At 47.1% G+C, this 16,520-nt stretch overlaps 1 protein-coding gene across 1 annotated transcript in view; it reads left to right on the top strand.

Annotated features, from left to right (window-relative positions):
* Nucleotides 1–16,520, top strand: part of LOC147727444 (albumin-like) — a 475,469-nt gene that overhangs the window by 331,632 nt on the left and 127,317 nt on the right. The window contains exons 10-11 of the mRNA XM_086961517.1: nt 9,093–9,190; nt 15,416–15,554. Of these exons, the coding sequence (XP_086817643.1) occupies nt 9,093–9,190; nt 15,416–15,554 (237 nt within the window). The remainder of the gene's footprint in view (nt 1–9,092; nt 9,191–15,415; nt 15,555–16,520) is intronic.

Genomic DNA, 16,520 nt, shown 5'->3' on the forward strand with positions numbered 1-16,520 from the left:
TTATCCACGCCATGCAGACATCTTTTTTATGAGTTCGATCATGCTTGAAAATTGGGTTTACCCAAACTCCGCAAATGTTCACAGAGCCGATCTTAGTTTATTGTTTAATGTTACCGGTAGTGCCTGATGTTAATATGGCGTCCTGGCAAGACAATTCCCGTGAGACCTTGTGAGGCGATAATTTGTATATTTTGCAGCGTTATGGCGGCTGCCTGTAACTGACGAAGGCGTATATATATATATATATATATATATATATATATATATATATATATATATATATATATATATATATATATATATATATATATATATATATATATGGCTCCAATACCGGAATAACGTGTATGGGAGATTCACCCTTCCTTGTTAATATTGAAACATGAATAGGCGCGCTTAGCGGTCCTTGTTCCTCTGGGGTAAGGGTAGGAAACCTCTGACCCGGATATAGAAAAGAGGTGAATAAACCTGAAACTTTTTCTTAAACAGTGTTGGTCCCGGAAAGCCCGTGCCGTCGCTTCTGTGCTCAGCAGTCGTGTGAAACAGAAGATTTTCATGAAATTCTGTTGAGTCCTGAGTGGTCCCATTTATATAAAGTAAGCTATACAGCTATAGAACATACCTCAGGTGTGGATGAGGTTTTTATTGTTTTTAAGTACAAGAGAGACAAATATCACTTGTGTCTTGAAGAAGGATGTTGTTATCAATCAAGTACCTCTGAAACGGGTCAACGCTCTTGTTTAAACCATACGGTTGTATCCAATGAACGTGTTCATACCCAACATATGATTTCGTTGATGGACATTTGAACAGATTGATGAAATAGATTCCATGTGGAATAACCAAATTATGATGTGATAAATATGTTTACACTTTTTGTGACTCTCGGATAAAATATACATGGTATTTTGGTTTTTAAATGTATGATTATAACCTTGATTAGATTGCAGGATTGTCATAGTAAATAGAAAAAATTTAAGGGGAAAAAAGTTTTTAATAAATATATGTTTGTCATTATGGCTGAGATACCCGCCACCCCCTCTCAACACAATCCCCAAAAGGAGGGAAACCGGAAACAGTTCTTAAAGTTTTTGGATGTGGGAGGGAGTGACCCTCCCGGCCGTATTTATTAAAACAAAAAATTAAAACATTAAACGTTTCATGTTATGTACAATTTCATTATCACATTGCGTTGTTTGGCTAACCTTAACATATTCTCTAATACAGAGGTTCTCCTAGCCGAACTAGCATCCTACAAAACATTCTCTAGAAACACTGAAATTGTACATCCTAACGTTTAAGGGCCAACGGCAAGGTCATAACCGGTGTCAAGATCCCTAACCAGACTTACCCCTCCCACTTGGGAGGGGCGACAGCACAGAGGCTTACCTCAAGTGCAACTACTAACAATTTCCCTTGACTTGACGGGGGCACTTAAGACTCGACGCCATTTAAAGGTCGTTCGAAGACTTGTGTGTGGTATCTAGAAGGTATCGTGGACCTCCCCCCACCCCACACAACTTACCGCATCTGCCGTCGCAGATGACACTGGCCCCGGGAAATTCCCCAGGAGGGGGCTGTAACCCCTCCTACAAAGGAAGGGGCCTTGACCGCCTTTCCTTTACTTCCGGCGACCCGCCCTTAGACGGGACCGCCTCCCCATTGAGGGGCCAATGGCCACCTCTCCCGAGCGCTCCCATCCGTGTTGGGTGACGCCCACTCATAGGGATCTACCAATTAGTGCTCACCGATCATGACCTTACCGCCTACCAAAAATAAATACGACAATTCTTACTCAAACCTATGAAAACATTGGTCGCTACGACCGAAAGAACATGCTTAAAATGCAACACTACATCAAATCATTTTAATCGTAACAACCTACACGATATTCACCATATTTTATTATGATCAACCACAAACTGATGCTTTCACAGCCTGTAAACGAAAAGGAAAAACATACTTATAAAATTCACTTTATTGCACAACAACTTGCTGTCCTCAGGGGCTGGTGGGTGGGTCAAAATTGGCTCTTCGTTCTGTCCCGAGCTCACGTGTAGCGAGGAGGTGCAGCTTCGGAGCACAAGAACAAGAGGACGTCTTCTGGTCTTGCGTCTCTTTTTATCCGTCTTCAGGGCGGGCGAAAACCCGCCCCTGCCTGCCCCTAGGGCGGGGCTGGCTACGTCGGTGTCTAGGCCAGCCCACTCTAGGGCGGGAAAAAACGCGCCCCGGCTACGCCGCTTCGGGCATACCAGCCGAGACGCGCCTCCCGCCCAAAAATGGCTTCCCGGGGGGATCGAGGCACTCCGCCATACGTTCGGGGGGACCGAGTGGTCGCCCCTTTCCATATGGCTGAGATACCCGCCACCCCCTCTCAACACAATCCCCAAAAGGAGGGAAACCGGAAACAGTTCTTAAAGTTTTTGGATGTGGGAGGGAGTGACCCTCCCGGCCGTATTTATTAAAACAAAAAATTAAAACATTAAACGTTTCATGTTATGTACAATTTCATTATCACATTGCGTTGTTTGGCTAACCTTAACATATTCTCTAATACAGAGGTTCTCCTAGCCGAACTAGCATCCTACAAAACATTCTCTAGAAACACTGAAATTGTACATCCTAACGTTTAAGGGCCAACGGCAAGGTCATAACCGGTGTCAAGATCCCTAACCAGACTTACCCCTCCCACTTGGGAGGGGCGACAGCACAGAGGCTTACCTCAAGTGCAACTACTAACAATTTCCCTTGACTTGACGGGGGCACTTAAGACTCGACGCCATTTAAAGGTCGTTCGAAGACTTGTGTGTGGTATCTAGAAGGTATCGTGGACCTCCCCCCACCCCACACAACTTACCGCATCTGCCGTCGCAGATGACACTGGCCCCGGGAAATTCCCCAGGAGGGGGCTGTAACCCCTCCTACAAAGGAAGGGGCCTTGACCGCCTTTCCTTTACTTCCGGCGACCCGCCCTTAGACGGGACCGCCTCCCCATTGAGGGGCCAATGGCCACCTCTCCCGAGCGCTCCCATCCGTGTTGGGTGACGCCCACTCATAGGGATCTACCAATTAGTGCTCACCGATCATGACCTTACCGCCACAGGTCCGGATAGTTGACCGGCTATCCGGACCCCCCACAAAACTCCTACCTAAAGGTCATGTTTTAACGATTTTAACCAAGCTAGGAAGTCTCCTATGAGTAACTCATTCCCCACCCTCGACAAATGCACACCATCCCCCAAATACATACTGTCATCATTAATACAACTATGCGAGATCGAATGCAATGTCTTGGAACGGAACAACCTACTCACTTTGTTATTCAGTTTTCTAACAGAATGATTCAAAGCAGGGATCGAGATAGCCCCCCGCCACACTTTTCGTGGGATCATATGAGACCACGCAATTATGCACCCCGGAACTCTCCTCGCTAACCAACTTACCGTGGAAAGCATAGCCTCCAGGAGAAGTTGTCTACCGGTGGTGACCAAATCATTGCCCCCCAAATGCACTATGACTATGGACGGCGGTGACCTCATCCGCTCTAACAAACCCTCAAAGAATGCTTGAAACTGGTCAATACAGAGACCGCCTCTTCCGTAGAAGGACACTCTGTACCCGTATTCCCCAGGTACGTGAATCATGTCACCTGCTTTGAATACGTCTGCGGCCCGTCTCACGTATGAGTGGCCCACGACCCACACCTCCTTTCTCACAGCCGGTGATGTGCGACCGCTGGCCTGGTGTTGGGTCGACTGCACAGTCCGCCCTGCCGCGTAGGCTTGCGCAACTGAAAACAAACAAAAGACAAGAAGCGTGAGTACATGATTAGAGCTTCACAACATGTGCAATCGCACGTACCTCTTATAACAATTGGAGGACCAACGCCCCACTCGTTTCACTTGTTCTACATTAAGACCCCTGGCTGTAGCTTCAGTGGCAGCCCCTATTCGAAAGGAATGGGTCCCAAATTCGCCCGGGTCCAAGCCCGCTGCGGCAATGGCCATTGCAAGCACCCGCTGAAACTGAAACCTCGTCAGCGGGGTGGCGTCTGCATGCCTCAACAATGTCCCCCCCCATGATGCCACCCTTCGTGCCAGGTAATCTTCTAAGCACTGTACCGGACACATGGATGACCCGGGGGTCCTGCGAATGATCGTGCAGTCCCCCCTCCCATCTTGGTCGGTCTTGGACCTGAGAAAGGAGACAATCATCGCATCGCCCCTGATCTGAACGTGTTCCCTGCACAAGCCCCCCGCCACATCCTGTTTGTTCCTTGCAACCAGCTCACTTATTCTCATAGCCCCGTGAAATGCCAGCGTAAATGCAGTCCGGAACAAACAGGTCTCGAAAGGAGACGAGCATGTGTTAGGGAGTGTGGCCAGTAACTGGGACAACCTATCTAGACCTATCGGTCGTCTTACGTCTACTCTGCGACCCTCTAGGCGTTGCCACCCACGCAGCGCCTTTTGTACTGTAAAAGACGCTGTCGGGTCCTGGATGCCATGGGCCCTGGCAACAAAGGAAATGGCGGCACGATGCCTTTGGGCCGTAGCCACCGACTTCCCAGCCCTACGTAAGGACATCAGAAAATGTACTACCCACTCTTCCTGACCCCAAAGTCCCCCTCTCTCAGCCCCCAAAAAGGCTAAATAGGCCTGAAACGCCCCTTCATATGCCTTCCTTGTCCTGGGTGCTAGACTCTCTCCCACGAGGTGACGAAGTTCGGGGCACCGAGAGACCAGAGAGCTTCGGGGAAGGGTGCCGGCTCTGGGTCCGCTGAAGGAAGGAAACCCGAGAAAGCCTGCATGTGAAAACGAGACAGTGCATCAGCAGCCTGATTCATCACCCCCGGGACATGTTTAGCTCTGAATATCACGTTCAGTTGCATACACAGTAAGACAATTTCTTTGAGCAGCCTCAAAATCAATTTACAACGGGCTGCCTGACTATTGATGCATTCTACAACGGTCATATTGTCGGACCAGAACACGACAGAATGATCTCTGAACCCTTCTGGCCAGGTTCTCAGGGCCACCAGAATGGGGAATAGTTCAAGGAAAGCAATATTACTCGTCAGCCCCTTCTCGTGCCACCATGGGGGCCACCTTTGTGCAGACCATTTTGTGCCGAAGATGGCGCCAAAGCCTATGCTTCCTGCTGAATCTGTCCATAGCCCAAGCTCTTTGGAGGACACGGCTGGCTTATTCCAGACGACTCGGCCATTGAAGTCCGCCAAAAATGCTAACCAAATCCGCATGTCCTGGCGGACCTCAGCCGATAACCTCGTGCGATGATGACCCTCCTTTAGGCCAACCATCGCTTGGGCAATTGAGCGGGAAAAGGGGCGGGCCATTGGGATCACCCTCAATGCAAAGTTCAACTTTCCCACCAATTGTTGCAACTGATGCAGTGTAACCTTAGATGCATTTAAACATACTTGGAGGGCTGCCCTGAATTTCAACACTTTGCTAGCTGGTAAACGGAAACACCCCTCCCTTGAGTCCAACTCGATCCCCAAAAACTCGAGGCCAGTCGTGGGACCCATAGTTTTACCCGGTGCCAATGGCACGCCAAAATGACCCATCAACACACAGAATTCAGCTAAGGCCTGGGCACATTCGGGATTTCCGGCGGGGCCAAGGAACAGAAAGTCGTCAAGGTAGTGCATTACATTTCGGAAACCCGTTTTCTTAGTGAACACCCATTGCAGGAAAGTACTGAATTTCTCAAAATAAGCACATGATATAGAGCATCCCATTGGCATACACCTATCCATGTAAAATGACCCCTGAAACCCGAATCCCAGAAGACGCTGGTCGTCTGGGTGTACCGGGAGCAACCGGAACGCTGACTCGATATCTGATTTCGCCATCAACGTCCCGGGCCCCAGGCGATTCAAGATGGCTACTGCCTCATCAAACGATGCGTATCGCACCGAACAAACTTCTGGATCAATTGCATCGTTCACCGAAAGACCATGTGGAGCAGACAGATTATGGATCAAACGAAACTCACCTGGGTCCTTCTTGGGGACCACCCCTAACGGAGAACAGACAAAATCCGGTACCGGGGGTACACTAAACGGGCCGGCGACCCGTCCCCGGCTAACCTCTTTCTGAATCTTCTCTTGCACTACAGATGTATGTTGTAAAACGGAAAGTTGATTTTTGCACGTCCCTACACCCTGAAAGTCCCCCACCGGGATGCGGAAACCATGTGTAAAACCGTTCCGCAGCACCCCAGCAGAAGTACGATCCGGGTATTCGCTGAGCCAGGGAATCATTGCCAAGGTATCAATCGGGGTTGGTAAAGGCGCCCCTCGGACTATCTTAGACCTGTTTGGCGCCTCCCTTACCCCCATTCTCACTCGTTCTGGCTCTGCACGATGACTCAGGATGGGACGACCCACAAGTACTACATTTGTGTTTGAATTTACACGATCCCGGAGGCCTGGTACATTTCCCTCTGTTGAAATTAAAGCAGAAACCCTTTCTCCCTGTAATGCCTGTGGGTCTCGAATAATCGTCGGTGCTCGTACTTGGTCGAAAGGGCGTCCCCACATTTTGGCGGGAGTAATCAACAACATTGCTCCCAACCAATGGCATTTTTAACATTCCTGATTCTTTCATTTTATCCCATGTCACAGAATCGTAACAATCCCAAGTCAAACTCTTGTTATGCTCCTTTTCTTTCCTGAACAGATTGTCATAACAGAACCAATGGTTACCTTGATACGCTGTCGAGTAACCCATAATTCGTGATTGATAAATGGGAAATTCGGGAAGCAACTCGGGCCTACGTTCCCCCAAAATCGATGTAAAAATACCCCACGCATTGCCCCAGTTGCCAATATTCTCATTTACCTTAAAGGCGGCCATTTTTGCGCGCCAAACACTTGGATGCATTAGGTCCTTCTGACTCTTGACATGCTCTACCTCATAATGATCGACAAGCAAGGAGAATATATTCACGTATTCCCCCGCCCAAATCTTTCCTTTTATTGCTAAAGGAACATGCTGCCCCAGTCTTTCTCTACGAGAGGGTGCTGACTCGTCCCTTGCGATCGGCAATGGCCGCTTACCTGAACCGGATGCTGCTTCTGCCACTTGTGGCTTTTCTATCACTGCTACCGGTGCGGTCACCTTGGCTGCTTCCTTTTCCTTACGCAGCTTCCTTATCAGCGCCTGTGCCTCGGCAGCCGTGGCGCCCTCAGTACTATCGCCCAACCATGCTGCTAGCTGTGCTGCCAGCTCGGGGGGCATATCTTCGTTGGTTGTCGGGGTGATGACAACGGGGATTGGATTCCCCTCCATTGGTAGCGGGGTCGGCACCTCGAGCGGGGCAGAGGGAGCCGGGACATCGCCCCCGGCTGGAACCCTTCTCGGCCTCTTAGGTCTCCCTCCAGCCGGTGGTTGGCCCGATCCCTCCTCACCGTCTCGCTCTGCCAGCCGCTTCTTTATGTCGGACATATCTTTAACAAGGGCCCGAACCATCTGCTCAGTCATCATTCTCTTTGCGCCTTTCTTGGGCATCTCTCCGACGAAGTATCTAGAAGACAAAGAAAAAGATCAAAACGCTCAAAATTGGCTCTTCGTTCTGTCCCGAGCTCACGTGTAGCGAGGAGGTGCAGCTTCGGAGCACAAGAACAAGAGGACGTCTTCTGGTCTTGCGTCTCTTTTTATCCGTCTTCAGGGCGGGCGAAAACCCGCCCCTGCCTGCCCCTAGGGCGGGGCTGGCTACGTCGGTGTCTAGGCCAGCCCACTCTAGGGCGGGAAAAAACGCGCCCCGGCTACGCCGCTTCGGGCATACCAGCCGAGACGCGCCTCCCGCCCAAAAATGGCTTCCCGGGGGGATCGAGGCACTCCGCCATACGTTCGGGGGGACCGAGTGGTCGCCCCTTTCCAAAAGTTTTGATGTTTATCATTGTGTGTATTATAATTGCTGGATAGGGTCCATTTGTATTTCCATTTTTATCATTATTTTGATGTGAAAGGATTGTGCCTCTTTTGTATAACTGGATGTTGGGATGTGCATGCGACTATAGGCTATTTGAGAACCTTTGGGTAACCTCAAGAGAGTCTTGACTTTTATTAATAACATGGTCCCCCAAAGATTGCACCATGGCACCATGCACAATGTTACAAAAAGGCACGTGTGGAATGTTGCAGTAGGACATGCTGCTCTTTACAGGGCAAAGTGATAATCTCCAGCGCCCACTTCTCTCGTGATATTATTAGGGACAGGCTGAACTATTCTTGCTAAATTCGATCAACACCCTGATCTAACAGATCAGCCCATAAGGCACAGTGTGACTGCCCTATAGGTCAGTCTGACCCTGTCATTAAACAGACTAAAAGTAAGGGTGGATTCTGGGGTTAAACATGGAAAAAGACTCATGTGTGGGCTGTCTTTGCCTTTCCCATCCCTAAATAAGTCCCAGCACCGAGGGGTACCCATGGCTATAAAAGAATTGTGTGAGAGGACACTTATTATAGTCTGCACTAAATCTGATTGTGTGAAGGTATCCAATCATAATTTTCGACACAGTAGGTTGTTCTGTCCACCAGTGCAGCAGCAGATCCCTTAAATGGTAGATTTGTCTAGTGAGCAGCTTCTGCATGCTGGGAGCAGAATAAAGAATCCCGCTCCTAATGAAGTGCATAATTTGCACACAGGTGTCCTATATGTTTCATTGCAAAAAGGTGTGGAATTAATACAAAAAACAAAAGGTGATGGGTAGACTACCTGCAAAAGTCTTAGCCACTAGTCAATTGCCCGTGCCGTCTTCTAGATTGTTGTTTATTGCCCACTGCATCTCAGCGAAAAGGGAGCACCAATCTGTAGGTTAGTTTTCTTTTTGTATTGAAAAGCATGCTCATTAAGGAAGAGAACTGCTTGCAAATGGCTCTTTTGTACTTTCAGCACAGCACAAAGATGTGGCTGGGTTGCATCGCTGACTGCGCACAAACACAACATCTGCGGTGCGACCAGCCCAATAATAAAACTGGCTCAGATGTCTAAAAAAAAAGCTGTTAACAAATGTACTCCTCACCAACATTGGAATCATGTTTGCATGTGTCTTTATATAGGAAGAATTCATGAAAAGGAAGATTGCTGAGAGTCAGAAATTATTGAAAAAGAATTGTGAGGACCTTCAAAAAATCGGAAACTACAACTTCCAAAATGAGTAAGTCCGCCTCTAAAATATTTGCATTAATAGTACATTATAATCAACTGGTGCAGCAACTTCGTTGATTGTGTAGACACCAAGGGCCTAATTACAATGTCGGTCGAAAAGCCTTTGACCTCTGGGCGAAGGCTTTCCGACTGACATTGTAAGTTTAAACTCCGACCGCTGTATTACAATGACGGCGTTTAGAGTTTATACCAGGTTGGGAATCCTACTCATGTTTACGGGCTCAAGGAGCCTGTCGGCCACTCGGAAAGCCCTCATAATCGCTTAAGGACGATGTTTCCGCTGTCGGGATTATGATGGCACATTTCCACAGCAGTTCCATGACAGCCTTTCGGACATGGAACTGATGTCGGAGAGTGTCTTTCGAGGCCCCAGGCGGGGCCCCCTTGGCCCTCCGCATGTGGCACTGGGGAGCACCTATGGTGCCCCCCTTCACATCCCTGCACCGTGTGGCAGGCACCGTGAAATGTCTACTACATGACGCAGGGATGTTTGAAAACGTCCATTTTACAATGGGAGATTGGGACCACCGCACAAGCTCCCATTGTAAAATGGAAGTTTGTTACCACCCCAAATGCGGTTGACTCCTAACTGCAATGTTGGAACCGCTGACCTGAGGTCGATCGGTACCCCATGAGCATCGATGCCTCCGACTGACATCATAATCAGGGCCCAAATGTTTTGCTCGAAGTGTTTTGTTGTGTTCAATGTATTTTTTTATAGAATGTGGACTTCTTATATTGTGTTAGATGACTGTTAAATTAAGAGACTGGAAAATATATATATATTATATATATACATATGTATATATATGCACACACCATTCTGCCCCAGAAGTGAATAAGGCACGCACACGAAGATATCAGAATAGGGCTTTCTCATTTGCCATGAGTCTCACTCGACCTCGCAGCTAACAAGAGACGCGTTTCGGCATCCAAGAAGCCTTTGTTATATATATATATATTACCTACTGGCGGGCGCCAGTAGATAGTTATAGTTAGGACCTATTTTTCATAGGAAATCTGCAACATTCTATTTGGAATAACTTTAGCGCCGGTTGATGAATCTTCGCGAAATTTGTAAAACTGGTGGCCCGCTCCGGTCCGCTCCTATCCTGAAAGTCTCGTGTGATTCGTGAAGCAGGGGTCCCAAAATGTGTTTTCCCCATGCAATTTCCCATAGGAACCTTTAGTCGCAGCTACAGCCCGAACTGCTGAACGGAATTACACCAAATTTGGCAAAAAGGTAGAAAATCAAAAGTAAAATCACACCACACCCATCAGGGCGGGGAGGAATCGTTGTTAAATGCATGCCAAAAAAACTGCTGTGTCTACATTCAGCCAACATGCCCGCAGCCCATGAGGAAGTGCTTTGTCAGCACGAAACGCATTGGGCAGGAGTGTCACTTGGAGGGGGGCACATCTGCTGTTGGAATTTTGCGTCCTTCCAGCAATACATTTGGGGAATGGTGAAGCCCCGATGCTACATCAACCGACGTGACAGCTTTGGGACAGGTAAAGTGTTTGGAGGGCATCAGTAGCATGCTCCAACGGCTGTATGTGACTACCGCAACCCATCTTCGTAATCTGTATGAATGTCTCTATCAGTCTGTCAGTTGGTGTGTAGGTGCATGGGTTGGTGAGTAGCTACAACAGTGTCTTTATGGGTTAATGATTGGTTGTCTGAGTACCTGTATTGGTCTCTGAGGGCCCGATTCACAGAACTAACTTAAGACAAAATCCTAAACTTACTACTTTTGGTATTCACAGAAGTTAGGATTTTGTCTTAAGTTTGTCTTAAGACAGACTTAAGACAGACTTCAGTTAGGATTTTGACTTAAGTCTGTCTTAAGTCTGTCTTAAGACAAACTTAAGACAAAATCCTAACTTCTGTGAATACCAAGAGTAGTAAGTTTAGGATTTTGTCTTAAGTTAGTTCTGTGAATCGGGCCCTGAGTATCTGTGTGGGTGGCGGATATGTGACTCCCTGCATGGATGTGTGAGTGGGAGATTCACTGGGTGTATGGGTTTATGAGTGCATGTGTTAGGGATTGTATGGGTGAGTGAGTGTACGTATAGCTATGTTGGTGAGTGAATGGATGTCTTAGTGGTATATGTGTAAGTAACTATATATGTGAAAGGAATTTAGTAGTAGTAAAGTTGGGACTCCTAACTTTAGGACTTCTAAATGCCTTCTGTGAATACCGAAAGTCTTAAAATTAGGATTTTTCTGAATTTAGTAGTAGTAAAGTTAGGACTCCTAACTTTAGGACTCCTAAACTAAGATAAATCCTAATTTTAAGACTTTAGGTATTCACAGAAAGCATTTAGGAGTCCTAAAGTTAGGAGCCCTAACTTTACTACTCCTAAACTGAGAAAAATTCTAACTTTAAGACTTTCGGTATTCACAGAATGCATTTAGGAGTCCTAAAGTTAGGACTCCTAACTTCTGTGAATACCGAAATAAGTAAGTGTCTTCTGTGAATACGAAAATGGTAGTAAGTTTAGGATTTTGTCTTAGGTTAGTTCTGTGAATCAGGCCCTTCATGAGGGAGGGCCAACTTCTACTAGAATGGAAGCCCGCACAGATAATCCCCATCGAAAGAAGGCTAATGCCCCAGTAGAGGATCTATCTAACTACCGCCTAAGCTCTCTTCGGCCTTTTCTGAGTAAACTATTAGAAAAACATATCAACAAACAACTCTTAGACTGTAATGAATCCACTGGATGCCTCGAATCCTCATAGTCTGGGTTTAGACCAATATACAGCATGTAGTCAGCACTGATTTCTGTCACTGATAATATATGACACTCCCTTGACAATGGTCAGGCAGTACTACTAGTGCTTCTGGATCTGTCAGCGGCTTTCGACATGGTATCCCATTCTGTTCTGCTCAGGAGACTAAAAGAGATTGGAATTTGTGGACAAGCCTCTTGATGGTTCTTGTGCTTACTAACCTATCAGACACAGACCATTAATCTTGGCTCCTTCCTCTCTCGAACTATGGAGCTTAACAAAGGAGTGCCTCAGGGATCTTGCCTTAGCCCCACCTTATTCAATATTTATGTGGCACCGCTGGCAAAACTCCTCAGGTTGGCTTTATTCCGATTTCATATGCTGATGACACCCATCTTTTATTATCATTTGATAAAAACTCCAGAACACCTAGGCCTCTTTCTCAGAGATTATGACAGCAACTGCTGCTTGGATGACAATTAATTTTCTTCAGTTAAATGCTGGAAGAACAGAGATCATGCTTTTTGGTGATGTACCTTTGCTCTGGTCTCCAGAGTGGTGACCATCCAAACTAGGCACTGCCCCTCTCCGTAAGTCAGTTGTCAAGAACCTGGGCATACGTCTGGATCAGAAACTTATGATGAAAGATCAGGTGATAGTTACCGTAGGTTCCTGCTTCCATAAGCTAAGCCTCCTGTGCAAAGTCCTTCCTTTTCTTCCCCTCACCATGCGTAAAACACTTGTTCAGAGACTAGTGATAAGCTGACTGGATTACTGCAGTGCCCTCCTAATTGAGGCATTTGAGTATTCACTAAACAGACTTCAGGTAGCTCAAAACACTGCGGCTCATCTCATAAAGAAACTACCAGCCAGAACAGCCTCCCTCCCCCTTTTACAACATCTGCATTGGCTACTGATACGTAAGCGGGTAAATTCAAGATATGTTGCATTGTGCAAAAAGAGGTAAATGGTAAAGGACCCAGTTATCTAGCTGAGAAACTCATCCAAAATCAGCCAAATAGATTCCTTCGAACAGGAGACAAAGCTCTGCCGCGCATTCCCTGTTTCAAGAAATCTTGCATGGGTGGGAAAGCTTACTTCCACTTGGCCCCCTTCTACTGGAATCAGCTCCTGATTCACCTCCGTAAGTGCCCTGAATATCTTTTGTTTAGAAAACTGCTGAAGACTGAGCTCTTCTAAATTTTCCGCACCTGTTCTGCTCTGACAGCTGTTCTTCCTACAGTGCGGAGATGCCCCTTAGGGGGTGATTCGGGTGCTCTATAAGGTAATACAATAAATAACTAGTGGAGTAATTAACAGCCTTAATTGCCCTGCAGGTAAGTGCAATAAAGCTATAAACACCCTATTCTCCGCCCTCAAAACATAGAGCGCGGTATAAGAAGAAGCAAGCTGTCATCTGAAATGCACAGTGGAAAAATTCATTCTCTTGTAGTATTCCCTAAGCTTTTTCTTCTCAGTAGCGAAGTTAGAAAAGGTAAATTGGGGCCCTTGCCTTGGATAAAAGTGAGGCCCACAGGAGTATACGAGTTTCCCCTTAACATGTCCATGGCTCATGAGGGGGTGTGTGATGGTGAGTGAGGGGGTGTGAGGGTGAGGGGGGTGAGGAAGTGTGAGGGTGAGGGGGTGTGAGGGGGAGGGGGTGCGAGGGTGAGGGGTGTGAGGGTGAGAGGGTGTGTGTGTGTGAGGGTGTGTGAGGGTGAGGGGGTGTGAGGGTGAGGGTGTGAGGGTGAGCGGGTGTGTGAGGGTGAGGGGGTGTGAGGGTGAGGGGGTGTGAGGGTGAGGGTGAGGGGGGTGAGGGTGAGGGGGTATGAGGGTGAGAGTGTGAGGGTTAGGTTGTGAGGGTGAGGGTGTGATGGTGAGGGGATGTGAGGGGGTGTGAGGGTAAGGGGTGTGGGTGAGAGTGTGGGTGAAGGTGTGAGGGTGAGAGGGTGTGAGGGTGAGAGGGTGTGAGGGTGAGAGTGAGTGAGGGTGAGTGAGGGTGAGGGTGTGTGAAGGTGAGGGGGTGAGGGTGAGGCTATGATGGTGAGGGGTTGTGAGGGTGATGGTGTGAGGGTGTGATGGTGAGGGGGTGTAAGGGTGAGGGGGTATGAGGGTGAGGGGGTGTGGGTGAGAGGATGTGTGAGGGTGATGGTGTGAGGGTGAGAGGGTGGGGGTGTGAGGGTGAGGGGGTGTGAGGGTGAGAGATCGTGTGAGGGTGTGACTGGGTCTGTTAGTGATTCTGAGATTGTTCTCTGCAGACTCGTGCCTGCTTTTTTAAGCCAAAAAGATTCTTGGACTGACCGCTGTAGCAGTTGATGGCACTGAAGCCGAGGAGAAAGGGTTTGAGAGAGCGACCTTCGTGAAGAGGAGGCGGGGTCACATTGGGACGGGTGAGGGTCTTCAGAGATCATATCTAGCCTTGGTGAGACCGGCTCTGGCAGGGAGGTGAGAGAAGCGGTGTGTGAAAGAGGGGCGGGGGAAATATTTGTCTAGGATTGGGAAAAGGGTGTGCGTGAGCTGTCAAGCCCCATTTGGACACGAAGGGGATGTTTCATTTGGAAAGAAAGGGGAGGGGGTTGCTGCAGTATGGGTTGGGTAGGGAGAGCCTAGACAAGCCCAGGAAAAGGTGCTGCTTCAGTCCAGTTTGGTCTGATCTGGTGCAGTTGACTTGTGATAACATGTTACTTGTGCAACCGTGAATACATGCAAAGGCAAGGACTTTGGCCCTCCTAAACCTCACAAATTCAACCCACAGGAGTTTTTTTGAGAGGAGGCCACAGTGGAGGCTGACAAAACCTAGGTATTGGGGGTCGGATCACTAACAAGCATTGGCGGCCGCGAAATTAAATTAAAACAAGCACTCGCCATTTGTCTCTAAACGCTGTCCTTTTCAGACTGAGCGCCCGGACTTCCTGCTGGGGTAAAAGGTTCCTTATCTTCTTCATGGGGCCATCTGGACCCATAAAGAAGATAAGGAACCTTTTACTTCACCAGTAAGGCAAGAAACCCAATCTGAAAATGACGGGGCTTAAAGAGAAAGAAGAACGTCACTAGGACCTCTTCTCCAACGGCTGGTCACCGTTTACGAGGCCAGCCAATGGAGAAGAAGGGCGGGGTTTAACCTCGCCAGTGATGTTCTCTCTATCTCACCAAGTCTCGCGAGCGAGACCTAAAAACAAATGGCTTGCTCTGTGCTTGATAAAACTTTAATTTGCTACAATGTAGCTGGCAGACAGAGAACAGATTGAACTTTCTGCTGCTTCTGCATGTCCCCTTTTCTGAAACCTCAATGTATAATTTAACATTGTTAGACACACAGAGGACTTCAATTATTTGAAAATGAGTAATAGATTTGAAGTTTTTCCAAACCCGAGGCCCAAAAATTTGTATTGCTCAGGGCCCAAACAATTCTCAAGATGACACTTTGGTTTTGATGTAAGTTCAGTCAAGAATCTCACATTTGACTAATTGTCATTTTAGGCTTTTGGTCCTGTACACAAAGAAAATTCCTCAGTTACCATCCAAGTCACTGATTGAAATATCACAATCTATGACGGAGGATGCAGATACTTGCTGCAAAGTGAAAGAAGAAAAGCAGATGTCTTGCTTCGATAGTGGCGTAAGTACAAATGTAGAATGTTCCCATTGTCTTGTTTTTTTTTATAGTTTCCAACTGATGGTTAACCATTTTCTATCATGTCCTCTATTTTACAACCAACATAATGGAAGATTGATTTTCATACAATGGCATACTTAAATCAAAGTCCGAAAACAATGCATTGAATAAACAAATATGAACAATTAAAAGTGACAAATAGGGGCTGTTTTTGTGGTAAGAATGCGAGAAGTGACGTGGGTGTGAGAGGCTCTTACAAGGTAGAAGAAAGCTCCTACAATAGGGTTTTCACCAGATTGCGAGTAAGAAATGCATCATGGGCAAAAACGGGCCTTCTTGTAGGACAACTTACGTCGTGCAGTGCGGTGCTGAGAGAAGGAAAGTCCTACGCCATGGGCCTGATGTAATAATTGGTTACAGACCAAAGGAACGGTGTGCAGTGAGGGACACAAGGACTGCCTCATTCATATTAATGCAGTTTCAATCGTCTGTCTGTGTGATTGTGCACAGCAATAAATCAAGGAAAGAAGGCTAGAAGGACCAAATGGCCTCAAAGTCTTCCTTCATTTTGACCCTTGTCACTTCTAAGGATAAGGTTCACATTTCTACAAAAAAGTAATACATAGAGAAAGGGAAGTCGGATGAAATATGCAACAGTCTATGCACTCATTTGAGTAAATGTGTTGAGCTGTGATACTACACAGAATTAAATATATATGTTGTCCTAGTCAGAAAGTATGCTTGTTTTCAAGCATAAAATGGTGGGAATCTTCACCATTTTAGTTTATTTGGCCGCCTTCTCCTGCTCCTTGACATCTTTCAGGGGGATGGATGCCTGTGACTCGAGAAACATCTTTTATCCCAATTACATTTTCATGAATTTATTTTTTATGTGTAGTGCTATCACAGCTCTGAGAAAGATTAAAAGTTATTGGGTGGAGAAACAAAGGGTTTTCCGAAGATAAGGAA

Source organism: Lissotriton vulgaris, chromosome 3_1 (assembly GCF_964263255.1).
Source record: "Lissotriton vulgaris chromosome 3_1, aLisVul1.2, whole genome shotgun sequence".
NCBI classification, from domain to species: domain Eukaryota; kingdom Metazoa; phylum Chordata; class Amphibia; order Caudata; family Salamandridae; genus Lissotriton; species Lissotriton vulgaris.